Below are 27814 nucleotides of genomic sequence, written 5' to 3' on the forward strand. Positions count from 1 at the left end.
CATTTTTTCAGCAAATGAGACATCAATTAATGGAACCTCAGAGCATGTATCTAGATCGATCTTGAGAGCCTTCCACTGTCTGTCGACTCTGACAAAACCACGTGTCTGGAGACATGTTCCTGGTGCTGCGCTAATTAGAGGTAGCCCCGATAGGGAACCCGAGTCTACCTCTACTCGTTTCCCGAGTCCTCACTGCTGGAGAAAATCTCTGCTGGCTTCAGGCGACTAGTCTGTTGCACCTTCGGCCGTTTGGCCTCAACCCGGGTGCCACGGCCATCATCCTGGGTGCGCCTCTTCTCAACCCGCTTGGTTGGGCAGTTGCTTTTGTAGTGGCCCATTTTACCACAGCCAAAGCACTGCACTCCCTCACTTTGGTCGTGCGTCTTTTTCCAGGCTTTCTTGGTTGGCTCAGCATACTCCCGCTTCCTGGTCCGAGCCTTGCGGTCGTTCTCCTCGGTCTTCTTTCCTTTCAGGGTTCTGTAGGACGACTTCCACAGTCGGTGCAGGGCATAAGCCACTTCCTCGACCGTGTCTACCTTCCACTTCTCCTGCTTGGTGAATTCCCTCTGCAACCAGCCGGGGAACTTTCCAAGAAAACGGAAAACTTCGTAACGACCCATCGGGGCATACTTTGGTCCCAGCAGCGAGACATAGTTCTGATAGGACGTAAAGTGCGTCAGTGGGTCCTCGTCCTCCCGAGGGGACAGATTCTCCAACGCATCTATTGTGTCCTTAATACGCTGTCCTGGGTTGGAATGTTCTTTGCGCAAGAACGACGCTAGATCCTCGAAGGTGGGGTTGTCGAGCCCTTTCGCTTTGCGGTGCCCCCGCCAGCTGTTCTGCAGGTGAGCCTGCATTTGGGCGACTGCCCACACGACATAGTAGCGGTCCGGTTGCCCGGGTGCCATAGTCGCGTTGACCTCGATGATTCCCGCAATCCAATCCTCGACTTCACCAACAGTGGCTTCAAGTTTGAGCTTTTGGACACTGTAAGTCGGGGCCTTTGGGATCTTGCGACGCTGCGCAGCCTCCTGGCTGTCGCTGAAAACCTTGACCATTTGGTCCAGCGCCTCGCTCTGGCGTCGTTCAGCTTTTCCTGCCTGTGTGGCAAGCTGAAGTATGAGGTTCTGTGCCCACTTGGGGCACGCTTCTTGAACTTGTTCCTCGTCGTCTGACGACGAGGAGCTGGGCGGTTCGTGCCCTCCATCGGCCTCGTGGGGCTCGGCTCTTGTCGATGAGTCCGAGCTGACCAGCGAACCTCCGGGGTGAGCCTGACTGGCTTCCACTACAGGGGTAACTCCCTCGCCATCAACATGGCCTGTAGTGTCCTTGGGTCCATCCTGGAGAGCCATCTTCATTTCCTGGGGAGGAGGTAGTTTTTTTTTTTTGAAAGAAATAATAAAGTGTTTGTGGAATAAAAGAGATAAAGAATTACAACTCCAAAGTCAAACGAGTAGAAGTTGAAGAGTGTAATATGGTAGGAGAGGTAATAGAATGAGTTTAGAGTTGATATTCAATTGAAGGAAAATAAGGGAGTCGGAAGTAAGGTGAAGTAAAATAAGTATGATAAGGTAAGGGAATGTGTAGTACGAACGTTTCTTAAGGTGGGAGTCTCTTGAAACGCAAACTTCAACTTGAGTTCTAAAGGAAACCAAGTCTCGTTAAGTTGCTACTGTCCTTTTTATGTAAGTTTTGAGTCGCACGCTCCGCGTGGCCTCCTATCGAAATGCTACCTGCGTAGATTTCAATCGTCCGCTTTGACCGAGAGTCTAGATCGTAGTTGGAGACTATATCTTGGACTCTCTTGCTTTTGCTTGTTATCGTGCACGTCTCTGTGCCTTATTGTGCAGTAGTAGAGTTCTAACTTCCTGTTATTGCTCTAGCCGTTTCGTCTTGCACGTACTATTGGAATTTAGCGTGCACGGTCAGGGTTCTAACCCTTTTAGTTCATCTTTGACCGTGACGTTATCTACGTTCTTACAATCTTGTGTTGAAGAGATTGGGCGATGCTGGCCTACGTTTAGACCTGAACAAGTGCGAGTTTGCGGTGACCGGGACGAAGTACCTGGGCTTTATCATCCAGGCTGGAGAGGGAATAAAAGTCGACCCCACAAAAGTGGCTGCAATCCGCGAGTGGCAGCCTCCTACGAATGTGAAGGGCGTCCGCAGTTTTCTTGGCTTTGCGAATTTTTACCGCCAATTCATCCCTTTATTCAGCGAAGTTGCAGCGCCGTTAGTTCGACTTACGAAGAAAGAAGAGCCGTGGAAGTGGGGCAAGACAGAAGATCAAGCCTTTGAGAAGCTGAAGAACGACTTCATGAGAGCCCCCGTGCTAGCAATGTGGGATGAAGAACGGCCTACAATAGTAGAGTGCGACTGCTCAGGATGGGCACTGGGAGGTACGCTGTCGCAGGTCGACGAGACTGGAAGCCTCCGCCCCGTTGCGTTTTTCTCGAAGAAGCTGAGCCCCGCCGAAGTCAACTACGAGATCCATGATAAAGAGTTGTTAGCTGTCATCAAGTGTCTCGAAGAATGGAGAGGCGAACTAAAGAGTCTTGGAGCCCCGTTTAAGATTCTTACCGACCACAGGAATCTTCAATATTTTATGACAACGCGCAAGCTATCGGAGAGACAGGTTCGGTGGTCACAGACACTTTCAGAGTATGATTTCCAACTGGAGTTTCGAGCAGGAGTCAAGAACGGAAAGCCCGATGCGTTGAGTCGACGAGAGCAGGACACCCCCCAGGGCGAGGATGATGAGCGACTCAAATCTCGAATCATGAAGCTAGTCAAGGATCACTGGCTTCCCGGAGCAACGACAGTAGCTCTGTCCCCGGCGGAGATCGTTCAGAGAACCGACATTGTCCCCCACGGAGACCAGATATTTTCGCAGCAAGATTTACAGCGCCTGTGGGACGAAGCAAAGACGAAGGACAGCGATTTCCACGAAATGTACAAGGCTCTAGCGGCCGCAGAGAGAAGTTTTCCCCCGACACTGACCAAAAAGGTAGCGATATCCATAGCCGAATGTGAATTCGACAACCGAGGCGCCCTTGTATATCGACAGAAGCTTTTTATACCAGACTGGGAGCCCCTACGGACAGCGTTGATTCAGAGTACACATGATTCACACGTTACTGGCCACCCGGGACGAGACGGCACGCTTGCCATTCTATCACGCGACTTCTTCTGGCCCGGTATTTCGAGAGATGTACGTCGCTTCTGTGCGAACTGCGACGTGTGCGGAAGATCCAAAGTTTGGCGAGAACGGAAGAAAGGACTACTGCGACCACTGCCGATACCGGAAAGACCACATTCAGAGCTGGGAATCGATTTCATGACTGAACTGCCGGCACGGAAGCCTGGCGACCCGAGATACCTGATGGTGATTGTCGACAGATTGACAGGAGCTGTGACCCTTGAAGCGATGACAACAATGACCGCGACACATTGCGCCGAGAGATTCTTGCAATGTCACTGGAAGTATCACGGCTTCCCACACGCCCTCACGTCAGACAGAGGAACCAACTGGACGAGCGAATTTTGGAGCAGCCTATGTCGTTTAACCGGCATCGAGAGAAGACTATCCACGGGATTCCATCCCCAGACAGACGGAGCCACGGAACGGATGAACCAGGAAGTGTTGGCGTACATGAGAGCGTTCGTTACCTATTCCCAGTACGACTGGCCGGAACTGTTGCCTGCCGCAAGGTTAGCCATCAACAACCGCAATACCTCCATGGGGGTGAGCCCGTTTTTCCTCACCCACGGCTACCATGTGGACACGGTCGAGCAAGTTCAACCGGAAGAGTCGCCGAAGACACTGGAACAGCAAGACGCCGAGAGATTCGTTGAGAGATTCCGTGAAGGCTGGGAGTTGGCACAAGCCGCCATGGCGTCACGACAGCAAGAAATGGAGAATCAGGCCAACAAGTCACGCAGCAGCCAAGAGCGTTTCGAAGTAGGCGACCTAGTGTGGCTCAAGCTAAAGAACATTTCGACACCCCAGATTTCCAAGAAAATGTCGTGGGTCAACGCCAAATACCGAGTGACGAAAGTCGTATCTCCCCACGTTGTCGAGCTTGATGTGCCTACGAATATCTACCCGAAGTTCCATGTCGACCTGATCAAGAGAGCAGCCGGGAATCCACTCCCCTCCCAAAAGACCGACGACACGCAACCCCCCGCGCTCGAAGAGAACGAATATGGAGAGCCTGAATACTTGGTCGAGCGAATCTTGAGAAGCCGCCGAAGACGCGTGGGAAGAGGCTACCGCAGAGAGGTACTTGTCAAATGGGCAGGGTACGCAGAGCCAGACTGGAGACCGCGAGCCGACTTTGAGGAGACGGAAGCACTGGAGACTTTCGAAGCCGAGTTTGGAGATGAGGATGACGTTGGAGAGCCACAGGCTGGCGCGATGACAGGTCCGCGCCCACAGAGAGGTGGGAGGTAATGTTACGGGTCGTGGACCCGATGTTGGATCATCTTTGGGCTGATCCATGTTGACCCACTTTTTGTATGATTTGAAGTTGGGTCCACTTTTGGGTTAGGGTTTGTCGACCCACTTTTATTCGACCAGGGGTCGGCCCCACTTCTTGTGTCACATGGGTCGGGACCCACTTTTATGTTCAGGGGGTATGGACCCACTTTTCTTGGACAGGGGTCATAGGGCCGATTGCCCCGGTGGGGCCCACACAACTGGATTCTCGAACGCCTATAAAGCATGGCCAGTTCCCCCATCTTTAGTTTAGATTTTCTTCTTCTTTTTCTTTCTTTTCTTCCCTATGTTAAAGATAATAAACAGCATTTGGTCATAACTATGAGATTTTCTCATACTTAGTGAAACCCGTCACACAATTCATGGGCCCAGCGGCGTTGGCGTTCTGACAGGGTTCTTTGCTTCTGGAAGTACAAAAGGTTCTGGTGGTCGGTGTGTACTTCGAACGGGATGCCAGCGAGGTAGGAGCGCCAAGCGCGGAGGCAGGAGTGGATGGCCAACATTTCCTTATCGTGGATAGGGTAGTTGACTTCCGCTGGGCTGAGCTTTCGCGAGAAGTAAGCAACAGGACGCCAAAGAGAATCAGCACCTTGCTGTCTGAGGGAACCTCCCAGGGCCCAGCCGGAAGCATCGGCTTCAACGATGGTGGGGAGGTCAGGGTCAAAGGTGGCAAGGAGCGGGGCAGAGACAAGGGCCTTCTTCAAAGCTTCAAACGAACGGAGTTGTTCGTCTTCCCACTTGAAGGGTTGGTCCTTCTTGGTCAGCAGAGTCAGGGGAGCAGCGACGGTGGAGTATTCGGGGACAAAACAGCGGTAGAAGTTGGCAAACCCAAGAAAACTACGGACTCCGCGGACAGACGTGGGAGCCTCCCATTCCTGGATGGCTTTGACTTTGTCTGGGTCTGCACGGATGCCGGAGCCGGGTTCAACAATGAAGCCGAGGTACTTGATGGACGGGGATTCGAATTCACTTTTGTCCCAATCAAGTTGCAGGCCAGCATCTCCAAGAGCGCGGATGATCTGACGGACAAGGTCACGGTGGTGTTCGTGGGAGTCAGAGCTGTAAATCACTGTTACGGGTTGAGAACCCGTGGTTGGATCAGACAGAGCTGATCCAGTGCTTTCGAATGCAGGTCGTTTCACCGAATTTGGGCAAGGTTTCGGATGAACTTCGGCAACTCTTCGGAGGCTTCGGAGAGCTCGGACCGGGTCGGACTTGAGGTCCGTGGGTAGGATTCGCCTAATCCGGCAGGATGCAGAAAGGTCCGAAGTGTTCCGAGGGAAACTGAGGGATTCCGACGGGATCGGAGTTAACCTCGAGTTATCGCCGAAAACTCGGACATAAGGAGCTCACGGAGGGATATTGAGCCGATCGGGAACTTGCATTTGTAAGCACAAAAATGTCTATATAGTAGACCCAAATCCGCTGTTTAGTTTAGTCTTTCTTCTTCCTTTTCTCTCCATCAAAAGATAATAAACAGCATTTTGGTCATAACTGCAAGACTTTCTTGTACTTAGTGAACCGCTCACAATCACTACATCATCGAGGTAAGCGGAGCAGGATATTCCAAGCCAGCGGGAGAGAACATGGTTGATGAAACGTTGGAACGCAGCAGGAGCACCAGTGAGACCGAAAGGGGTGACCAGCCATTCATACGCGCCGAGGTGGGTGCGGAAGGCCGTGTAGGCTTCACTGCCTTCTTTAAGACGGAGGCGATGGAAAGCAGAGATGACGTCAACTTTGGAAACGTACTTGGCAGCAGCAATATCACGGAGGGTGTCGTTGATCAGTGGTAACGGGTAACCATCCTTCTCCGTGACGCTGTTCAGGGCACGGTAGTCTACGCAAAAACGAAGACCACCACCAGGTTTCTTCACGAAGATGACGGGGGCACCGCCTTCAGCACTACTAGCTCGGATAAAGCCAGCGTCCAGCAGGTCGTAGAGGGTTTTCCGGAGGAGCAGCATGTAAGGCTTTACGGTCTAAAGGAGAACGCTTTTAGAACAGCAGAAATAAATTAAGAAACAGATAAAGAGAAAAGACTAATGTACAAGAAAACGGGCGGAAACAACACTATCTATATACACGCGGTAGAGGCATGACGCGTACCCTTGACAACGGCGGTGTGCACACGGGTTTGGCAGGCGGTGAGTAACGGCGGTATGCAAGGCGGTGTGGACGGCGGTGTAAACGGCGGTGAGGGCGGAGCCTGAGCCTACCTCGATCCATAGATCGTTACAATCGCCTCCTCCTCCCTCTCCTCCGGGGGACTACTGGCAACTTCCAGGGGCACTCGTGGGTCTGCTCGTATCTCTCAAGGGCTGCTGTGTCTTTGACGTGTGACAAGGGTTCCCACGTTGGCTCTGCCCATCCAGTCCACTGGACGAGCACTTTGTGACGTTTGTCGACGACCTTGTGTCGTAGGATCTCGTCGACAAGATACTCGCCAGCCACTAAATCGCCGGAGGCTTCTTCGGGCGCGATTGCAGGTGGTTCCGGGTTGGCTAGGACTTGGGAAGGCAGAGGGTCATCACGGGCGCGGCGGACAAGACTCACGTGGAAGACGGGGTGGATACCGGTGGGCGTGTCGAGTTTTACGGCGTGTGTGCCAACGATTTGGATCACGCGGTACGGCAAGGCAAGCCAGTCGAGTGTCTTGGAGGGGCGGATGGTGCGCACGTTGCGCAGACGCAGGTAGACTCGGTCGCCGACTTTGAAAGCTTCCGCTGCCTGGCGTCCCCGGTTGGCATGTCGTTCCTGTGTTTCGAGGGCGACAGCCATGGAGGCTTGGGCGAACGCGGTTGCGTCGCGGTGCTTGGCGAGCCAGTTGTGGCCGGCAGTGGCGGGGGAGACGGTGGAGCCTGGTTCGTGGTCGGTAGTCAAGTCGAGGGGGTCAATGTTGTAACCGTGGGTAAAGAAAAACGGGGAAAGGCCAGTGGCAGTAGCGGTGCGATTGTTCAGGGCGACCTGGGCTTGGGGGAGAAGTGCAGCCCAGTCGTCTTGCAGGAAAGCGGTGAAGGCACGAAGGTAAGTCTCGATCTCTTGGTTGGAACGCTCTTGGGCGCCGTCGGTCTCGGGGTGAAACGCGGTGGAGAGGCGGCGGGTGATGGAGAGTTGGCGACAGACTTCTGTCCAGAATAAACCGGTGAACTGAGGGCCTCGGTCGGAAGTGATGGCGCGAGGTAGGCCGTGGTGAGCAAAGACATGGGTTATAAAGGCTCTGGCAACATCTGGGGCAGTGTAAGATTGCATCGGTATCAAGATTTTACTCTTCGACAGCCGATCGGTGATTCCCAAAATTGTAGTGCAGCCTTCGGACTCAGGGAGACCGACGATGAAATCCATGGCGAGTTCTTGCCAGGCACGGTCCGGGACGGGCAGGGGCTTCAGGAGGCCACGCTTCTGGTCGCGCCAAATCTTGCTTTTACCGCAAGTGTCGCAATTACCAACGAAGCGGCGGACATCGTCAGAGAGGCCAGGCCAAGCGTAGGAGCGGCTGACTAGATCACGGGTTGCTGATCCTCCAGGGTGACCGGTAAGCGTGGAGTCATGGACTTGCTGGATGATACGAGTGCGGAGGGGCTCGTAGTACGGGATCCACAGGCGGTCACGCCAGAGGAGACGGGTGGCGGAGTCGAGGGTACACTCGCTGATCTGCCAAGGAAGGCCCCACTCGTTGGGGAACGAGCGGGCTTGTTCTTGGACAGCTTGTCGCGCTTGCCAATAACGTTCGTTACGGGTAAGTGCCGAGTGCCAGAGGGTCTGGAGTTCCGGGTCAGCAAAAGGGGCATCTAGGGCAGCGTGGTCGAGGGTCAGGGTTCCTTCAGGGTCTTTGTCAGGCTCTTTAGCCCAAACGGCGGCGGCAATGACGAAGTCGGGCCCGTCAGGGCGCAGAACTTGGTGGACACGGGACTGGAGGCGTTCATCGGAGAGGTCTTGGGGCAGGTCTTGGTCGCGGCGGGAAAGGGCATCGGAGGTCACTTGAGTAACGCCGGGTCGATGAATTAACCGAAAGTCGAACTCGGACAATTCATGGGCCCAGCGGCGTTGGCGTTCTGACAGGGTTCTTTGCTTCTGGAAGTACAAAAGGTTCTGGTGGTCGGTGTGTACTTCGAACGGGATGCCAGCGAGGTAGGAGCGCCAAGCGCGGAGGCAGGAGTGGATGGCCAACATTTCCTTATCGTGGATAGGGTAGTTGACTTCCGCTGGGCTGAGCTTTCGCGAGAAGTAAGCAACAGGACGCCAAAGAGAATCAGCACCTTGCTGTCTGAGGGAACCTCCCAGGGCCCAGCCGGAAGCATCGGCTTCAACGATGGTGGGGAGGTCAGGGTCAAAGGTGGCAAGGAGCGGGGCAGAGACAAGGGCCTTCTTCAAAGCTTCAAACGAACGGAGTTGTTCGTCTTCCCACTTGAAGGGTTGGTCCTTCTTGGTCAGCAGAGTCAGGGGAGCAGCGACGGTGGAGTATTCGGGGACAAAACAGCGGTAGAAGTTGGCAAACCCAAGAAAACTACGGACTCCGCGGACAGACGTGGGAGCCTCCCATTCCTGGATGGCTTTGACTTTGTCTGGGTCTGCACGGATGCCGGAGCCGGGTTCAACAATGAAGCCGAGGTACTTGATGGACGGGGATTCGAATTCACTTTTGTCCCAATCAAGTTGCAGGCCAGCATCTCCAAGAGCGCGGATGATCTGACGGACAAGGTCACGGTGGTGTTCGTGGGAGTCAGAGCTGTAAATCACTACATCATCGAGGTAAGCGGAGCAGGATATTCCAAGCCAGCGGGAGAGAACATGGTTGATGAAACGTTGGAACGCAGCAGGAGCACCAGTGAGACCGAAAGGGGTGACCAGCCATTCATACGCGCCGAGGTGGGTGCGGAAGGCCGTGTAGGCTTCACTGCCTTCTTTAAGACGGAGGCGATGGAAAGCAGAGATGACGTCAACTTTGGAAACGTACTTGGCAGCAGCAATATCACGGAGGGTGTCGTTGATCAGTGGTAACGGGTAACCATCCTTCTCCGTGACGCTGTTCAGGGCACGGTAGTCTACGCAAAAACGAAGACCACCACCAGGTTTCTTCACGAAGATGACGGGGGCACCGCCTTCAGCACTACTAGCTCGGATAAAGCCAGCGTCCAGCAGGTCGTAGAGGGTTTTCCGGAGGAGCAGCAGTTCTTCTCGGCTCATTGAGTACAGAGGACACGAGGGCGGGGACAAGCCTGGTTTAAGGCGGATCTCTGTATCAATTCCAGGGCGGTTCGGGGGAAGCTCAGAAGCTTTCTTCCTATCGAAGGCGTCGATGACGGGAAGAAGCCACTCGGGACAGTTGGCACGGGGGTCGGTGTAGATCTTGGCTTTGAGAGCTTTCTCAATGTCATGGAGCGTGGCGGAGAAAATGCGGACATTGGGAGAGCGTCGGGCTCTCAACTGGAAGGCACGGATGGCGCGGGCGGAGACGGGGAGAACGTTGGGGTCAGCGGTGGTTGTAGTCAGGCGAAGAGGCGTGGGCAGGCGGATGAATACTTCGTTTTGCGCGGGGCGAAGGGAAGCATCGTGTTTGGCAATCCATCCTTGACCGAGGATAAGGTCTTCAGACTGACCGGGGACGATGTAGGCGTAGAGTTTCTCGTCCAATCCTCCGAGACCAAGATCGAAGACAGCAACTTGGTCTATGACGGGTGGATTTCGGTCATCAACTACTTGAGCAATTGGACGAGGGCAGATGGGCAGGATGGCAGCGTGGGCGCGGGTAGCGGTGCGCGGAGAGACAGTGGCAAGACACAGGCAACCGGAGTCGACGAAGGCAGAGGTAGAACAAGTTTTATTTAGAACAACATCTATATAAGTACCCCTAGCCCCCATTTCCTCCCGAGCGATCTTCTCTCCTTGGGGCTCTAGACGGCGACGTTCGCCTAGAGCTCTCCATTTCCCGACATGTCGCGGGGCACGGGCGTGGGCGCAGGCGCGGGCAGAGGCAGAGGCAGAGCCGGGGTCGGCATAGCAGGCTGGTAAAGGTTGGCGGAGCGGACAGGGACAGTGGTAGTAGGAGCAAAGTTTAGCGGGCAGTTCTGGCGCAGATGGCCAGTCTGCCGGCAGCGGAAGCAGGCGCGGTTGCGGCGAAGGCGCTCGCGCTCCTCGTCGGTCAATGGCTTCAGGGCCGTGGTGGTGATGGTGGGGGTCCAGTCCATGGCGTCGGGGTGGCGGACAGGTGCAGGGTTGGCAGGGAAGGACGGGGTTATCCTGCTGGAAGAACGCTCGAGGACGTTGCATTCCTCCAGCTTGGAAGAGACGGTAAACAACTCGGACTTGTAATCCTCGTAGGTGTAATCCGTCCTCGGGTTCGCCATGGCCCGACGCAGTTCTGGACAGAGGGCGGTGCGCAGGATAGAGATGCTGGCACGGTCGGAGTCAGTACCAGCTTCGCCGAGCAACTTCTCGAACTTGGGCAGGAAAAGAGCGAACGGCTCGTTATCCCGCTGGCGGAGGTTCTGGAGTTGCGTGGAGGCGCGCTCGGCAGCATACGGGTCGATGAACATTCTGTCCAGGTATGCGAGGAAAGTGGCAGCGGTGTAGCCCATCTCAAGGCCACGGGCAAAGTAAACAGCAACAAGGTTCTGGGCTTCGGTGGACATACGGGCAAAAAGATATGTGTACTGATCCCCATCGTCACCGATGGAGGGACCGTCACGCGCGATCTTTTGGCGGGCGTACATGGCCCAAACGCGGTACTCGGCTCTCTTGCCGCTGAACAGAGGGATATCCGGAATCTTGGGCTTGGGACGTTTGACATATCCATCAGCTGTGGCGACGGGGACGGACGGAGTAACAAGAGCAGGGGAGGCAGTGGCAACGCAGGCAAAGGCCTGGAGATTGGCGATCTCCTGGTCCCGCTGTTGTTGTGCGCGGGAGAACTCTTCGCGCAGTTGTAGCTGTGCGCGTTCGTTGTCTGCGCGCAGTTGTTGCTGCGCACGTTCATTTTCCTCACGCATGGTCTGGAGGGCTTGGAACAAGTCTTGCATGGAGGGGCCTGCGTTGCTCGGGCCGGGGACAGTGGGGTTGGACATTGTTGCGGGAGGCGAGGCGGGGTCAAAGAAGACAGAGTTTTGAGAAGCAGCGTCTGTTGGGGTTGCACCCTTAAGGACCGACGGAAGCCCGACACCAACACTAACGGCGTACCCTCGAAGGACTAGTCCGGCGCTGGTACGGCAAAACTAATGCCAGACCAGAACCAAGACTAACGGCACTTCCTAGAGGAACTAGTTGTCGTCGCCGCCGATCGTCGGTTGCCTCCCTTTCCAACAGGATAAATAGTCGCATTGTTTCTACACCATTTAGAGAGTTTAGTTTTGTTCTTCAATTCGAGATCTTTGTCCTTCTGTGTCCCTTTCTGTGAAGATCCAGCTTAGCGTAATCACACCTTAACACGGGTCTTGTGAGGGCCAAGGGTCGTTCGGGTGGTATTTCAACCTGTCGGCATGAAACACGTCGTGTCCTCTGGCACCCTTCAGGTCAAGACGGTAGCTGTGGGAGCCTACAGCCTCTAAGACCTGGAGCTTCTGGTATCTCGGCCGGAGTCGCTTGCCTGGGCCTTCTTGCTGCACAGTATGGGAGCTTTTTGCCAACCAAACCCAGTCGCCGGGCTGGAAACGTCGATGTGGTTGTCTGTGTCTGTTCGACTGTTCCTCCATAGCAGACTTGGCGGCGCTGAGAGAGGCTTTGGCCCAATCCGTGTGGTCTGCCAAGCTCTTCAGGATTCTTGTTGCTTGAGCTATGGGACTCGTGTTGGCTGCAACGGGGGCTGCTAGGGGGGCAATGGCGTCGGGCTGCAGCTCAACCAAGTCAGGACTATAGCCGTGGGACAACGTGAACGGGGACGTCTCTGTTGAAGCCGCGGGGGCTGCGTTCAGGGCAAACTCCACAATTGGCAGGCAGTCTAGCCAGTCTGAGCGGTCGTGTAGGAGTTTGGCCATCTTTGTCTTCACCTCAGCATTTGTCCTCTCAGTGGCCCCGTTGGTCTGTGGGTGGTAAGCGGTGGACAGACGACGATCGATCTTCAGGGTGGTACAGAGTCGTTTCCAGAACATGTTGGCAAATTGGCGGTCAGAAGCAATGCTGTTAGGAAGACCATGGCGAGGGTAGTAGACTTCCAAGAAACGGCTGGCAAGATACTCGATATCCAGGCTGCGGCAGGCTATAAGGATGACACCCTTGGACAGATGGTCCACCACAGTCATGACGTGCTTGTAGACTTTTCCTTCCTTCTTGCACGGCGGGAGAGGGCCAATCAGATCTATGCCAATGTCACGCCAGATGCGGTCAGGTACCGGAAGGGGCTTCAGGAGACCTTGCTTGAGCTGGCGCATGACGTTCGTGCTACCGCAGATTTCGCAGTTGCGGCAAAACCGTTTGACATCCGCTGTGTAGTGCGGCCAGAAGTAAGTCTTGGAAACTTCCTGACACATGATTCTTTGGCCGGGGTGGACTAGTGTCACGGAATCGTGAATCTCTTGTAGCAAGGCCGTCCTCAGAGGTTCCCACTGGGGTACCCACAATCTTGATCTGTATCGCAGTCGACCTTCGGAGTCCAATGAGCATTCGGACAGTGACACTCGCCAATTAGTCTTCAAGCTGTCTGGCCATTTGGGCGCCTGAGAGGCAACCACTGCGCATGCTGCCGCATAGTCAGAGTCGGCTGACAATGCTTGTTCCCACAGTGTACTGAGGGCTTCCTTACGGAACGGGGATGGCAGTGTAACGCGAGCGGATCTGACTTTCAGGACACCGTCGGGCAAACACTGGAGGAGCTGTTGGTTGCGAGCTTGTAGGCGGGGATCATCGGGACCTGAAGGCATGTGAAGACGGGAGAGAGCATCGGGCAGTGGGGACAGTTTCCCGGGACGGTGTTCCAGTGTTAGGTCAAACTCGCTTAGCAGGTTAGCCCAACGAGCTTGCCTCTCTGTTAACTGTTGCGCAGAGGTAAAATGCAACAAGTTCTTGTGGTCTGTTAACACTCGGATGGGTCCCTGGGCGCCACGTAACTCTCCTCTCCATTCTTTCAGGGCTCGGACAATTGCCAACATTTCTTTGTCATGGATCTCGTAGTTGGACTCGGCAGGAGACAGCTTCTGGCTGATGTAGGCACATGGAAACAGGCCATCTGGATGCTGCTGCAATAGGACAGCTCCAGTGCTGTAGCCTGAAGAGTCAGCTTCGACAGTTGTTGGCAGAGAGTGGTCGAAGAGGCGCAAGACGGGCGAAGCACAGAAGAGATCTTTGAGTGACGAGAAGGCAGCTTGGCATTCTGGAGACCAGACGAAGGGAACTAGGTGACCAGTCAGTGAAGTGAGAGGGACGGCTACTTCGGCAAAGTTCTTGATGAACGGGCGGTAAAAATTGGCAAATCCTAGGAAGCCACGGAGCTCTTTCTTGGAACTGGGTACGGGCCAGTCTTTCACTGCTTGCACCTTGGCAGGATCCATTGTTGCTTTTCCAGGCTTGATGATGTAGCCCAGGTACTTGACTTCTTGTACACCGAACTCGCACTTGTCGATGTCAACCGTCAGTCCAGCCTTCACGAGCTTGGCTAGGACGTGGTTAACTTGTTCCTTGTGCTCGTCGAGGGAGCCATCGGTGTACACTAGGATGTCATCAACGTAAGCAGAACAAAACAGGTCGAGGTACTCTTGCAATACGGAATTCAGGAAGCGTTGGAATTGGGCAGGAGCATTGGACAAACCAAACGGCATCACGTTCCATTCAAAGGAGCCCAGGCGCGTACGGAAAGCGGTCTTCCATTCGTGGCCTGGCTCGATACGGATATTATGGAACGCTGCAACGACGTCAAGCTTAGTGAACCACTTTGAACGGCTGATTTGGCGTAGTGTTTCCTTGAAGTTGGGTAACGGGTATCTATCCTTCTTCATCAGCTTGTTCAACAGACGGTAGTCCACGCAGAATCTAAGTCCACCGCCAGGTTTCTTGACGAACAGGATGGGGGCAGCAGCAGTGGAACTACTCATTCGAATGAACTTCTTGTTCAGTAGGTTCAGTAACGTTTGGCGCAGTACTATCAACTCATCATGGGAAAGGCTGTACAGTGGTCCCCAGGGAGCTTCCGAGTCGGGGACAGTTAGATGAATCTCGTGGTTCATCCCGGGACGCAGCGGCGGGAGGCGGCGCGTGTAGAGTGCTTCTGGGTCAAAAGCAACAACATTCTGTGGGTCTATCCAACTGGGAACCTTTTCCTTCCAGTCATCTGTAACAGGCTCGTTCTCTCGGGCCAACTTTTCCAATGCTTTGTTGATATCCTGTATGCTCGCAGCAAAGACCTTCAAGTCCTGGTGCAAGATCTTGCTGACACGTGCAGCTTTCAATTCCGTAGGGGTGTCCAAGTTCCGAATGGTCGAAACAGAGCGAGGGACGGAGAAGTGGGGGAGCACCAAACGGTGCCGGTTGCAGTCTATTAGGGCGTTGTGGTGGCTCAGCCACGGGTATCCAATAAGAAGTTCGTCATCATAAATGTCGGGTACGACAAGGGCAAGGACTTCTTCCCGGAGGCCGCCGAGATCCAGCTCGAAGCGGGCAGCCTGAGTGGCCACAGAAGAAGGTTGGTCATTAAAAGGTTTTAGGGAAAGGGAAGTTTGCAGCGCAGAACAAGGTAGTTTCAATCGTTTCACGAGGGCCTGGGATATGATCAAGGAGACTGTATTTCCGGTGTCGACTAAAGCTACTGAGTTGTGAGAGCCGTTGATTACAACGTCAACGGATAAGGAGCCTCTCACAAGCAAAGGGGACGTTCCCTTCTTGTTCTTACCCCTCCGGGGGCGACTGTCACCGGAGGGTCTCAGTTTTCCGACTGAGCAGTGGGCAACTGTACGACACCAAAATCGGCATCCAGGTCATCGTCTAGCTGCGGCGGCGTGGGCACGTGTACACCGCGGACACGGGCAGGAGGCGCGTTCCGGTTGGGAGGCACATCGTAGGGGCATTCCCGTACAAAGTGACCTGAGGCGCCACAGCGGATGCAGAGGCCAGCGCGACGACGTCTCTCTCGTTCCTCTTCACTCGCCCAGCGGGCAGTGCGGCGGGCAGCAGGCGCACGGGTAGGCTGGGGGGCAACGCGACGGGTTCGTTCCCAGTCCATGGCGTCGGGATGGCGGTGGGCAGCGGGGGCGGACGGGTAATAACCGGAGCGGCGGCCAGAAGTCGACTCGGCATCGAGCTTACGCTGCCGCAGTTCCTCGGCAGCTAACACGACCCGGTCAAAGTACTCCGAGAAGACCCGGGGAGGGAACGAGTTCGCCACGTATTCCCGAATGGGCGTGTCGAGGCTGTCCTTCAGCCACCTAATCTTCTGTGAGTCCGCCGCGTCCAGAGCTTTGGCGCGGGTCAGCAGGTCCTCAAACTCCTGCAGATGGACCTCGATCCTTCTGCCTCTCTGCTTTAACCGCGAGAGCTGGTCTTGTGCCTTATCTACGGCAACTTTGTCTTCAAACGCTCTCTGCAGCTCTTGAAGGAACTGGTCGCAGGAAACGGGGCCGTCGTCTGTTAGTCGGGTCTTGATTGACCGCATGCGGCTGCGGGCCAAACCCTCGGCCTGGGCATAGATCGAGACGATGAAGTCTCGGTCGGCCACATGGCCACGCTCGCAGTGCCATATTTCCAGGACCTGGTCGAACCAGGCGTCGAATTCCTCGGGCTCAGTGGAACTCAGCGAAGGAATCTTGTAGCGCAATTTTGCGCGACCGTTCTCGTTACCAGCCGCTGAGGCGGCGGCGGCAGCAGCGGCACTGGTGGCAGTAGCAAGCGCTGCTTGGGAGGCTTGGGTTTGGGCGGCTGCCTGCTGGGCAGCTTCGCTCTGGTTCTCCAGCATAGCCAGCATCTTAGCAAACTTGCTCTCCAGCTTGGCGAACCGTTGAGCATATTTATCCTCAGTGCTGTCAACGCTGGGGACAGGGGAGCTTGCGTAAGCGGCCCGCATGTCGTCGGTGGTGCGGCCACTCATATTGGGAGTTTGTGTAACAGTAAAAAATAATATGTGATGAAGATTGATAACGGGTTTGGGGAAAATAAACGATAAGATTTTGAGAACTGTGGGGGCAATGCGATCTGTAAAAGCTGTATCTGTAACTGTGGCTGTAAGGAACTGTAGAACTGTAGGGCTGTAGCAAAAAGAAGATCGCAATATGATGTAAGGGGCCGAGTCGTAAAGGACGTAGAAGGGCAGAAACAGATATATTGCGATGGAGGGAAGAAGAAAGAACTGAAGCTAGGAGAGAGCAGCAGCTCTTTATACAGCCTGGGTAGAATAACTGAGGCCTACCTGATTGACCCAAACGTGGTGAGTCATCGGGCGTTCGGATCAAGGCCGGTTGGGCCACTTGTATTCGGACCGTCAGTAGTCGGGCCTTTGCGGACTCGGACCGTCGACAATCGAACCACCGTTGCTCAAGCCACACCGGCTTCAACTCGGACAATCAGGCAAAGCCTTGACCCGGGTCTCCCAGACCCTAACAACTGCCTCTACTCTTTTCCCGAGCCTTCCACGCTAGAGGAATACTCGGCCGGCTTAAACTGCCCTGTTTTCTGGACCTTGGGCTTCCTGCTCTCGTACTCGTGAGCCTTGCCTCCCTCAGGACCCTTTCGTTTGACCAGCGATTTGGAAGAAGGACATCCACGTGAAATATGGCCCATCTTGCCGCAAGCATAGCACTTGGGGCCTGTTGCTGGTTCCACAGCCTTCTTCCCCGCCTTCTTGGTCTCACGCCTTTCTTTTGTGGGCTCGCTCTTCTTGGGTTCCTTGTAGCCCGCCCTCCAGAACTTGCTCATCTTGTAGCAGACGTCTTCGACTTTCTCGAATTCCACAACGTCCTGCCGCATGTACTCTCTTTGCAGCCAGTTCGGAAAAAGGTTGACTATTCGGGTCGCCTCGAAGCATTCACCCGGTCTCCGTCTCTCCTCGATCCGGAACAGGAGGTTCTGGTATTCATTCATGAATTCCAATGGATCCTCGTTTTCCACAGGTTTCAGGCTTAACAGGTTTGCAACTGTCTCCTTCTTCCTCTGTCCCGGACCGGCGTGCTCCTTTCGGAGGAAGGACTTCAGTTCCTCGAACGTTGGGTCTTCGAGTCCTTTGGCCACTTTGTGGCTGCGCCAAGTCTTGCTCATGGCCTGAGTCATCTGGTTGGAGGCCCACATGACATAAAAACGGTCGGGTTGGTTTGGTGCCAACGTCTGGTTGACCTCTTGCAACCCCGAGAGCTAGTCTTCGACCTCACCCAACGTAGCATCCTTCTTGAGCTTTTGTACACTGTACGGCGGCGTCTTCGGGATCTTGGGCCGGGAGTTCGCTTCTTGGTTTTGGATCATGGCCTTCGTCATCTCTTTCAAGGTGACTCGGTGTCGCTCTTCAGCCTTCCGCTGTTGTTCGGCGGTGTGTGCCATCCACAACTTGGCCCACGTAGGCGGTTCCTCATCAGAGGTTGAGCTCGGAACCCCTCTGGATTCCGGCTCCACGGATTTCTCACGTGGCACCCGCGCGACGTCCTCTTCTTCTTCCTCGCTAAACTCGGAGGCAGGAGACAGAGAGGGGTCCGACACGAGTTCGGTGTGAACATCTGTACTTCCGGACCCCTGAGGTTCGGGAAACGTGGCACTGTTGCCTGAACTCTCCTCAGCCCTAACAGGCTGAGTCTCAGAGACGTTCACTCCGGAGGGGATTACCTCCTGGTTGGTCTTGTTGGCAACGCCACGGGTCATCTTCTTGGGAGCCATTGCAAAAGAAGAAAAGAAAAGAATAAAGTCTTCGGAAAAAAAAAAGGAGGAGTAGGATCGGATTGAAAAGAAAGTCAAACTTCTAGAGCCAAACGGGTAGAAGTTGAAGAATGTGATATGGTGAGTGTGTGTTGTGTTGAATGGGTATAGAAGTTTAACTAATTTGTAAATGGGATGTGTAGAACGTGACGGTCTAAGATGGTTATCTCCTTCGTATTGGATCAGTAACCTTGGTTACTTAATCCCTCATACTCCCGTCTCGGGTTCCTTACATTCCAGGGACTTGGTTCCTAGTGCTAGGTTGCCTTCCTAGTACGTGACCTCAGCCCTCTCCTAGCCGTTTCCAAAACGGACTCACTCTGTTCCCGTTTGTTGTCTAATCTCAATGGGATCTCAGTCTCCACGTTGGGTGTCAACCCTAGTGCTGAGACCTTAGCTAGTCTTTGATTCAATCTTACATCAATGAAGATCGTGTCGAGGTGATCGAGGAAGCGGGCAGCGGTGTAGCCTTGGGACAGGCCGCGTTGGAAATACACGGCCACAAGCTTCTGGGCTTCGGTGGCCATGCGGGCAAACAGGTAAGTGTACTGGTCGCCGTCATCACCGATGGCGGGACCGTCAGGGGCTATCTTTTGCCGGGCGTACATGGCCCAAACGAGGTACTCGGCTCTCTTGCCGCTAAACAGAGGGATATCCGGAATCTTGGGCTTGGGACGTTTGACATATCCATCAGCTGTGGCGACGGGGACGGACGGAGTAACAAGAGCAGGGGAGGCAGTGGCAACGCAGGCAAAGGCCTGGAGATTGGCGATCTCCTGGTCCCGCTGTTGTTGTGCGCGGGAGAACTCTTCGCGCAGTTGTAGCTGCGCGCGTTCGTTATCCTCGCGCATGGCCTGGAGGGCTTGGAACAAGTCTTGCATGGAGAGGCCTGGGTTACTCGGGCCGGGGACAGCGGGATTGGACATTGTTGCGGGAGGCGAGGCAGCGTCACAGTCAGGGTCAGGGTCTCGAAGAGGGACGCGGTAGGACATGTGACAGTGACAGGAACGTTGGGAACGGAGAAAACGGTGTTGGACGAGTGGACAAAGCGGAAACAGAGTCTGGGTCGAGGAACGTGGCTGAGGGAAGTAAGGCTTTGCGGACTAAAGGAGGTCGCTTTTAGAACAGCATAGAATAAATTAAGAAACAGATGCGGAACAGGAACTCAGTTACATGAAAAGGAAAGCGGAACAACAACGGTTAAATACGCGTCATTGGTATTGGGGCGTAACTTTGACAACAGAGGTGGTGTGGAAGAGCGCTGAGTACTGGTCGGTGAGGGCGGAGCCTGAGGCTGCCTCGATCCATGGATCGTTACAGCAACGTGTTTCTATCAGCGCGAGTTTGACTCTCGGCAGAATCATCGTCACTGTTGTGACCGCGCAGGTAGTACCGCGCTAAGAGAATCCAGAGTTAGTTATCACACCGTAGGTAAGTAGGAGACTGTAATTACGTACCTTTTTAGAGCATCTGCCGACTTGCCGTCTAAAGCGTCGTGTTTGGGGACCCCGTTGTTACGGGGGTTTATCCGCAGTTGCCTTTCCCATTGGAAGAAGTTTTCTCCGTTGAGACGGGAAGGCCAGGTGTATGAAAGCGAGGGTTGAGGGTTTTCCCACTTTGTTGAACGCTCCGTTTTCGCATCGGATTCTCCGGATATGCTGGTAAAACTATTCGCTTTGAAGGTCTCTGTGTATATCTTGAGAAGCAAGGGCTCATAACCTTTTGTGATGTGAGAGCACAATTTATGACAGTATTGTTTTGTAATTCGTCTCGTTGATTCTGTTTTTTCTACTCTCCATACCTCCCGTATCCCCAAACTTGTGCGAAGTAGAATGTCTGCCAAGCAACATAGTAGAACCAGTAGGGACGCAGGAAAGAGGTTGAATGAGAATGGCTAGCTGCACAAAGACTCGAGAACTTAACTAGTAGCCCGCGAACTCGAATAATTTGGGCGTATTTGAAAAATTTATCTGTAAGCAGAAATCTGATATCGCTCTGAATGCATCGTCATATATGACAGTTATGCGGGTCGTGGCGAATATCAAGTTATTGTAGGCAAACTCAGTTAAGCTTGGTGGCTTAAACCAGCCATCCAGCTGTTAATTACAGCATGCACCAAGGCAGTGTTCGTGAGTAAAACTCACCGGCTAGATTTGTGTGCCGGTCTGCAGGTGAACGTCGGTACTGAGGTTCTACTGCATCTCCAGATACTTGGCTAGTTCACGTGTAAAGGCCAAGGTGAGAGCTGAACCCTGTTTGTAAACCATGTCACTTGGCAGGTAGTGACGATGGAGAACGTAGCCGAAAACTAGCTGAGCGAAATCGGGGCAGGCGCCTAAACCTTTTTGGCACGGGGCTTATGGGTCTCAGGCCACAATTACCAGATTTGATACAGCAGAAGTAGACCCTGACTCTAACGAGAGGCCTAGATTTGCGCACACGAGAAACATCGCTCGCCAAGGCGTCGGGATAGTGACATGGAGCCAGGCGGGTAGAGGCTAAAGGAACTCAATAGGAGCGAGTGGGTAGTAGGCAGGTAAGCAACTTGACGGACAACATCACAACAGACACCAGTCAGAGATGGAGCGTTGGCGTTGGTCAACGCCATACAGTAGTTGGCGAAAGTCACGAGACTACCCTTCTGGATAGCCGCTAGAAACGCCGACAGACTTTAACACCGATTCTTTCAGGTTGCACTAGAAAATCAAGATGGTGTTATAGGATCGATCCAACTCAAGCAGCAGGCCAAGACATAGCACTGGATGTAATACGATTCAAATGAGCACATATGAATCAACTCGAAGATCCGACAGTGCATGATTTGACCCTATCCAGTTCGTCTATCAATCTAGGGCTTGACACAGGGGCGAGCAGGGCCTCGTAGGAACGAGGCGGCAAAATGCACTCTAGCCTGCTTCGTAGCGAAGGCCGACGAGTTGAGCACGGTAAACCACAAAAGCACAGTATACACGAGACACCCATGGAATTCTAGTGGGATGCGTCACTTCCAGCAGTCGGCCAACTTGAGCATTCCGGCATGAAAATGGCCCAAGCGCTCATGTATCATTTGCCGTGGATCGAGGGGTAGCCGGTCAAGAGTCAGAACGCAAGGGAGCCACGATAGTGCACCAAGTGTAGGATCAAGGCGGCGGTGGTGGAGCTACTCAATTTGATGAGTTCTTTCTAGAAGAGACTTGTGTGTGTTTGGCGAAATGCTAAAGGCTCGTCATATGAGAAGCTATAAATGACCCCCATAACCCTTTCTATCAGAGAACGGTTAAGTGGACCGCGTGGTTCATGCCGGAGCGCAATGGCAACAAGAGACAGGAATGTCAAGCTTCTGAGTGAACGACAGAAGCGTTCTTCGGGTGTCTTGAAACGCGTTGGGCCTTGGTGGCGGCACACTGCACAGGTAATTGGCGAGAAAATGGTTTTTTTTTTTAGTTCAGGGCAGATGCAACAAACCTCATCACACCACTTTTGTTGTTTTTTCAACTACCACCCAGAGAAAAGAGCGACGACAATTGTGGAGATTCCTGTGACTGGAAGACCCAACATGGCGAGTACACTCCTCCTCCATGGCGGTAAAACTTTATTTTCCATATGAGGGACGGCAGTTTGGTCACTTTAGCGCCAGTTGTAACTAAAGCCAACCTCGGTTTTCTGTGAACGTGAAACCTTGGATGCCATGACGACTCATTTACCGTAGCAGGCAAAGACTGGGGTGCAGTGGTGGCCCCAGGGATCAAGTTTTCAACGCCCTGCAAGTAGACTTCAATCAGCCCACCCCTTTACTTCAGGTTTGAGAGTTTGAGGTAGCCTTTTCTCAACCGACGCCTTATCTTTCAAGAACGTTGAAATTCTGTTTTTCAAGGACATGGTGCAGCTAGCAGGTGCAGCGTAGCTAATGCATCCGTTGAAAGCTCACACGCGGCTACAAACCAACCCGTCTGCTTGGAGATGAGGAAGCAGAGTTCTGGGTATACTGGGTGACAAAAGTCAGGTCTTGCTCGCGCTCAGCCGAGAACTCGACGATGACAATGCTAAAGTTCCACGAGGGCAGCTTGTTTGACTATGCAGGATCGAGATGGCAGGTCGAGATGGTAAGCGTATGACGCGAGCACACCAGCGCTAGTTGAAGGAGTCGGGAGTATTGGTACGAGTGGTCTCTGGAAAAGGAGGTGGCTGAAGCACCAGTTAGCTTAGATTCGATTAGATATTCGTAGTATCCCCAATGACATCCCACCAGTCCTAGGGAAAAGCAGGTATCATATTCTAGGATGTTGGGCTTTCCAGACTCACAAATCTTTTGCAAAGAGCCAGCGGGGTGTTAAGCTGGTGAACCAGAGTTCAGCCTGGAGAGGAGAGATGACAGCGAGTCAACGGCGGTTAAGGATACCATGATGGACCAAGGTCTTGATAGATGAGTACCAAAAGGTCGGATGTATTGCTCGCAAGGACTCGGGCAGTGCACGAGAGGGGCGTGATGGGCGTTCTAAAAGGAAAAGCTGAAAATATTGGTTCGGTGTCGATTAGAGGACTCGCAATATCGATGAATAATGTCGGAAAGCCGGTGACAGCAAAGGAAATGAAGCCCGCAATTAAAAACAGGTGATGTAAAGAGCACAATTGATCGTGGTTATGGGCAGCCTGGTGGGGTCTTTTCTGCCGGTCTTCACCGCCTTCCACATAAGCTGCAATATGGGTGAAGCATTTGAGATGCTGGTAGTGCTCGTTCTCAAATTCCAAGGACGACACCCCTCAGAGCTCATTTATTTGTCAATCACCAGCTTGGAGTGTCATCTCTCAAAGTTCATCTAGTCATTGAACGTTTATACGAAGGCGCGGTGCACTGAACTTTGGGCATTTGAGCATTTGAGCAAATGGTAGCTCTTCTACAGGCAACGAAAGCAAGCTCTTATGGCTGATGCTATCCCTGTCTCCGTCTGTAATTTCCATGGCGCTGGTGGAATTTTAGGGCCGCGAGGTATTGAAGCAGGAGTCCCTGACAACAACATTATGGGTAGCCGCTGAGTCTGTCGGGGGCTGCCAAAGCAGCCACATGCCCATGGACGTCAAGTCAAGGCTTCAAGGCCTGGCAAGGATATATCTAGTGTTCCTTGTTTCTGGCAAGCTTGTTGCAGTATGGCATGTCGTATTCTGCTGTCGGTCTTTAATAAGCGGCAAGTTATCTTCAAGTGCAGAGACAAGCACGAGAAGTGAAGCCGTACGAGCTTGCAATCCCTGGACTTGGAGGCCCAATAGACTTTATATGTCTGACAAGACAAAGGACGGAAAGCTGGGATGAAACAAACGGTTTAGACAAACAAGGTTTAGATGGCCCGGGAGTTGGTGAATTCCGTTGACAAGCTTTGCGGTCAGGTTTCGTGCCGGCGCTCTTCTTGGTATCTGGGAGACTTGCTCAAGCTTCACCAAGGTCGTCCGATCTCTTGGTGATTCTCAAAGAGTGTTTGTTCTCGGTCTGAGAAATATCCGCATGAAGAGATGAAGTGTCAAGGAGAACACAAGAAGTATGCGGGGCAGTCTAACACGGCATGCTCCACAGACTCTCTGTTTTTGATGCGAGCAGCTAATTCTCGCACCAATCCATAACGTCTGATTCTAAGACCCTCGCAACCGAGCTGCTCGTCGCGATACACTTCTCCGGGTCTACCGGTTGCTTCGACGCTTTCTTGGGTTCTTCATTGTCCAGTTTATTGCCTTATGTGTCTGAGTGGGACTATGTATCGGGGGGCCTGGACAAGCTCTCTGGCAAGGTGTGTGGCAATGTTTGTTGTAAACTGAGCGGCAGGGAGCCTGTGTTGTAGCGTCCCAGAATCGTGCGGTGTAGTGTCTGTATGATGGAGGTTAAAGACAAGAAAGCCACGCGCTGTCTTACACAAACGTCGTGTAGTACACGGTCCAATGCGCCGTATTATAAGCAGAAGTCTTGCTTGCCACAGCCAGCGCGCTAATCATGAAAATTCACTGCGTCACTCGTGTCCGTTTCCAGGACTGGTGCTGAATGTGGCACAATAAATGCGCACCAAAGCATGACATCGGAGAGTTGTAAATGATGCGCTGGACATGGAGGTTTGTTTGTGGTCGGGTTAAGGACGTGGTGGGATCGTTGGCGCGGTCGCGTAGTGTGACAGGGAGGTCGAGAGTACTGAGGCGGCTCTGGGCTCAATTAATGTGGCTTCCGAGTAGCTCATTACACTGGCGTCTGTGTCTGTTGAGATGGAGTTGATGCTGGTGATCTTGTGGTGGGTGAGGACGCGTACAGGGGTTTGAGCCAATCAAATCGCATCACGTGATTTCCTTTGCTGCTTATGTAATCTTCTTCAGGCGAGAGCTAGTTACACACAACTTACGCTCACCGCTTAAAAGCATCCACACATATTGCCAGCTCTGCGATGATGTCATAGTCACCATCTCAGCGCCACCGGTTCTTCCCCCATCGCGACACCGCACGCTCGTCTCGACTGCTGCGCCCATTGCCGTTGTTCTGCTTACACACGATTAACCCTAAGCCAGCTCCAACGCAATGCTAGAAACCGCCGACCAAGCCCCTCCTCCCACGCAAACTCCCCACCACAACGCCCGCCACCAAAATGGCCGCGCGGCCACCGCGTCGCAAGACATAGAAAGCGACAGCCAGCCAGCCGAGGCGCGCCTGTTCCACCTGCACCGCTTCAACCTGTATGAGACACTGTCGCGGTACTATGTCGTTGGCTGCGACTTGAGCGAGACGTACCACCGCATTCTCAAGATTGAGCGCACGTCGGACGACGGCGAGCTGTCGATTGCCGATGACAAGACAGTCTACACGCGCAAGGAGATGAACCACCTGCTCGAGGCAATCGAGGATGGCAACAAGGCGACAGGCGGCATCCGGCTCCGGGGCACAATATGGGGCATTCTTGGCTTCATCCGCTTCACCGGCCCGTACTATCTTGTCGTCATCACCAAGAAGAGCACCGTCGCCATGATCGGGGGCCATTATGTGTATCGAATCGAGGGCACTGAAATCATACCGCTTACCACGTCCAAGGTCAAGCCTGACCATCGCAACACGGAAGAGTCTCACTTTCTAAACATCTTCACCTCCCTGGATCTCACCGGGACTTTCTACTATAGTCCCTCGTACGACATCAGCCACACACTGCAACACAATATATCGCGAGAGAAACGCCGTCTTGCCGTTGGCCTGCCCAAAAGCGCACACCATGAGCTCAACAGCAGGTTTGTGTGGAACTCTCATCTTGTCCAGCCCGCCAAGGACCACATGGAAAACCCCTATGCCTGGTGCCGGGGCATCATCCACGGCTACATAGAACAAAATGGCAAGTTAGATACCGTTCCGACAGACAGATAGCCCTGGCTCTAACAAGAAACCCCTCAGCTATCAATATCTACGGCCGCACCGTTCACATCATGCTCATCGGCCGACGCTCGCGCCATTATGCCGGCGTGCGCTTCCTAAAACGCGGGGCTACAGAAGAGGTACAATATGACCACCAATAATCGCGGTTTTGGCGCTGGTTTTCCCTTGCTAACGCTGCTTCTATCCAGGGCCACGTTGCCAACGAGGTTGAAACAGAACAAATCGTGTCCGAGTCTCTTACAACTTCGTTCCATTCTCCTGGCCCCGAACCCTACAGCAACCCGCGCTTTACATCCTACGTGCAACACCGGGGCAGTATCCCACTGTCGTGGACCCAAGATGCTTCTGGCGTTTCGCCGAAACCTCCCATTGAACTGGGCGTATCCGATCCTTTCTATTGCGCGGCTGCCGTTCACTTTGACAATCTCTTTGAGCGCTATGGCAAGCCCATCTACGTGCTCAATCTAGTCAAGGCGCGCGAGCGAATTCCACGAGAGTCCAAGCTGCTCGAAGAGTATAGATTGGCTACATCGTACCTGAACCAGTTTCTGCCCGAGGATGCCCAAATCATCCACAAGGCCTGGGACATGAGCAGAGCATCCAAAAGCCGCGACCAAGACGTCATTGCCACGCTTGAAAGCATAGCCGAGGAAACCATTCTCAAGACTGGCTTTTTCCACAACGGCAACAGTGGCTCTTCTACTGCGCCCCCAAGAGTCCAGAACGGCGTGGTGCGGACAAACTGCATCGACTGCCTCGATCGCACCAATGCCGCCCAGTTTGTCTTGGGCAAAAGAGCACTGGGCCACCAGCTGCACGCGCTCGGCGTCCTGCCAGACACGACCATGGACTACGATACCGACGCTGTCGACATGCTGACCAACCTCTACCATGACCACGGCGACACTATTGCCCTGCAGTATGCCGGCTCACAGCTGGTCAACACGGTTGAAACATACCGCAAAACAGGCTCCTGGACAAACAACCCGCGCGACATGCTAGAGAGCTTCAAGCGCTTCTACAACAACTCCTTCTTGGACGCCCAGAGACAGCAGACATACAATCTCTTCCTCGGCAACTACGTCTACGATCCCAGGAGCCCGCTGCTGTGGGAAATGTACGGCGACTACCACCTCCACCATCCCAAGTCGGTGTACGGCGAGGATTTTTTGATACGAGACTACATGAACTGGTTCAACCCACAGCATCTCAAAACCCGCGAACCGCTTCCCAACCGTCTGCTCAGCCATATTCCACACGACCAATACTCTATTGCTGCTATCGACGACTACTGGCTGGAGTATTACAGGCCCTCGTGCCTCTCAAGCTTTCACAACATGTTTGCCTTCAACATGAAGTCGACGCTCAAGGAAGGCCAGCACTCCTCGCGCACTGCCGATGGCAAGGTCGACCTGAGCCCCTTTCGCATCAGAATCGGCCCCGAGGCCAACGTCCCTCCCAAACGACATCCGGAAACCTCCACTACCAATCGCCATGCCCTGCAGGAAAAGGACACGCACGGCGATGACGGCCGCGGATCGTCACTGCAACAGTGGCTCCACGCGGGCAGGGATGAAACGCCAGGACCTGGATTGGCTTCTACACCTGCATCTACAACCCTAGCAGCCGCCGGCACAGCCCCTACGAACGGCGCGCCGTCACGCAAGCTCACACAACATGAAAAACTCAAGCTGGCTCAATTTGCATTTGCCAGAGCAGTACACGACTCGCTAAACCCGACCGTCAGTGCCGAGGAGAAGGAGGATTACTTTCACTATCTCTCTCACCCGCATAGCCTACCGCTGGTCGTCTCGGCCGAAACGCCGGCAGATGTCGAGCCCGAATACGTCACCTTTGTCCGTGGAGAATGGCAGTCGGAGGCGCTGGAGCCGCTTGACCGCGACGATCTGCAGAATTATGTCGAGATGCTGGAGATTGGCGAGGATCCTCTGAATGTCACCGAAAACGACTCGCAAAAGAAGCGATACAAGGCGTATCGGAAGTGGGTGCAGGGCAAATCATTCTTTAAGCAGCACCCCGCCGTGGACTGGCAAGTCCTTGAATAAGTCTTGGAGCTGTGGCTGCACATCCAAGAGCGGCTTGATCAACTCTTCAAC

At 53.8% G+C, this 27814-nt stretch overlaps 8 protein-coding genes across 8 annotated transcripts; 2 read left to right on the forward strand and 6 right to left on the reverse strand.

Annotated features, from left to right (window-relative positions):
- Positions 1-170: 170 nt before the first annotated feature.
- Positions 171-1358, reverse strand: BROUX77_005573 (uncharacterized protein; the record flags this gene model as incomplete). The annotated part of the gene is made up of 1 exon (XM_073750461.1): positions 171-1358. The coding sequence occupies one exon, from the start codon at positions 1356-1358 to the stop codon at positions 171-173; it is 1188 nt and encodes a 395-aa protein (XP_073604459.1).
- A 116-nt stretch (positions 1359-1474) lies between these two features.
- On the forward strand, positions 1475-4453 carry BROUX77_005574 (uncharacterized protein; the record flags this gene model as incomplete). The annotated part of the gene is made up of 3 exons (XM_073750462.1): positions 1475-1486; positions 1997-3211; positions 3608-4453. The coding sequence occupies 3 exons, from the start codon at positions 1475-1477 to the stop codon at positions 4451-4453; spliced, it is 2073 nt and encodes a 690-aa protein (XP_073604460.1).
- Positions 4454-4836: 383 nt separating this feature from the next.
- Positions 4837-10360, reverse strand: BROUX77_005575 (uncharacterized protein; the record flags this gene model as incomplete). The annotated part of the gene is made up of 3 exons (XM_073750463.1): positions 4837-5517; positions 6028-6480; positions 6773-10360. 3 exons carry the CDS (start codon positions 10358-10360, stop codon positions 4837-4839), a joined length of 4722 nt encoding a protein of 1573 aa, XP_073604461.1.
- Positions 10361-10410: 50 nt separating this feature from the next.
- Positions 10411-11562, reverse strand: BROUX77_005576 (uncharacterized protein; the record flags this gene model as incomplete). The annotated part of the gene is made up of 1 exon (XM_073750464.1): positions 10411-11562. The coding sequence occupies one exon, from the start codon at positions 11560-11562 to the stop codon at positions 10411-10413; it is 1152 nt and encodes a 383-aa protein (XP_073604462.1).
- Positions 11563-11916: 354 nt separating this feature from the next.
- Positions 11917-16502, reverse strand: BROUX77_005577 (uncharacterized protein; the record flags this gene model as incomplete). Its single annotated transcript, XM_073750466.1, has 2 exons — positions 11917-15084; positions 15378-16502. 2 exons carry the CDS (start codon positions 16500-16502, stop codon positions 11917-11919), a joined length of 4293 nt encoding a protein of 1430 aa, XP_073604463.1.
- A 518-nt stretch (positions 16503-17020) lies between these two features.
- On the reverse strand, positions 17021-17695 carry BROUX77_005578 (uncharacterized protein; the record flags this gene model as incomplete). Its single annotated transcript, XM_073750467.1, has 1 exon — positions 17021-17695. One exon carries the CDS (start codon positions 17693-17695, stop codon positions 17021-17023), a length of 675 nt encoding a protein of 224 aa, XP_073604464.1.
- Positions 17696-17758: 63 nt separating this feature from the next.
- On the reverse strand, positions 17759-19236 carry BROUX77_005579 (uncharacterized protein; the record flags this gene model as incomplete). The annotated part of the gene is made up of 2 exons (XM_073750468.1): positions 17759-18259; positions 18730-19236. 2 exons carry the CDS (start codon positions 19234-19236, stop codon positions 17759-17761), a joined length of 1008 nt encoding a protein of 335 aa, XP_073604465.1.
- Positions 19237-24857: 5621 nt separating this feature from the next.
- On the forward strand, positions 24858-27763 carry BROUX77_005580 (uncharacterized protein; the record flags this gene model as incomplete). The annotated part of the gene is made up of 3 exons (XM_073750469.1): positions 24858-25656; positions 25716-25816; positions 25886-27763. 3 exons carry the CDS (start codon positions 24858-24860, stop codon positions 27761-27763), a joined length of 2778 nt encoding a protein of 925 aa, XP_073604466.1.
- Between the last annotated feature and the right edge of the window lie 51 nt (positions 27764-27814).

Source organism: Berkeleyomyces rouxiae, assembly GCF_048999995.1.
Source record: "Berkeleyomyces rouxiae strain 22BRR77 chromosome Unknown BrBRR77_ptg000005l, whole genome shotgun sequence".
Taxonomy (NCBI): domain Eukaryota; kingdom Fungi; phylum Ascomycota; class Sordariomycetes; order Microascales; family Ceratocystidaceae; genus Berkeleyomyces; species Berkeleyomyces rouxiae.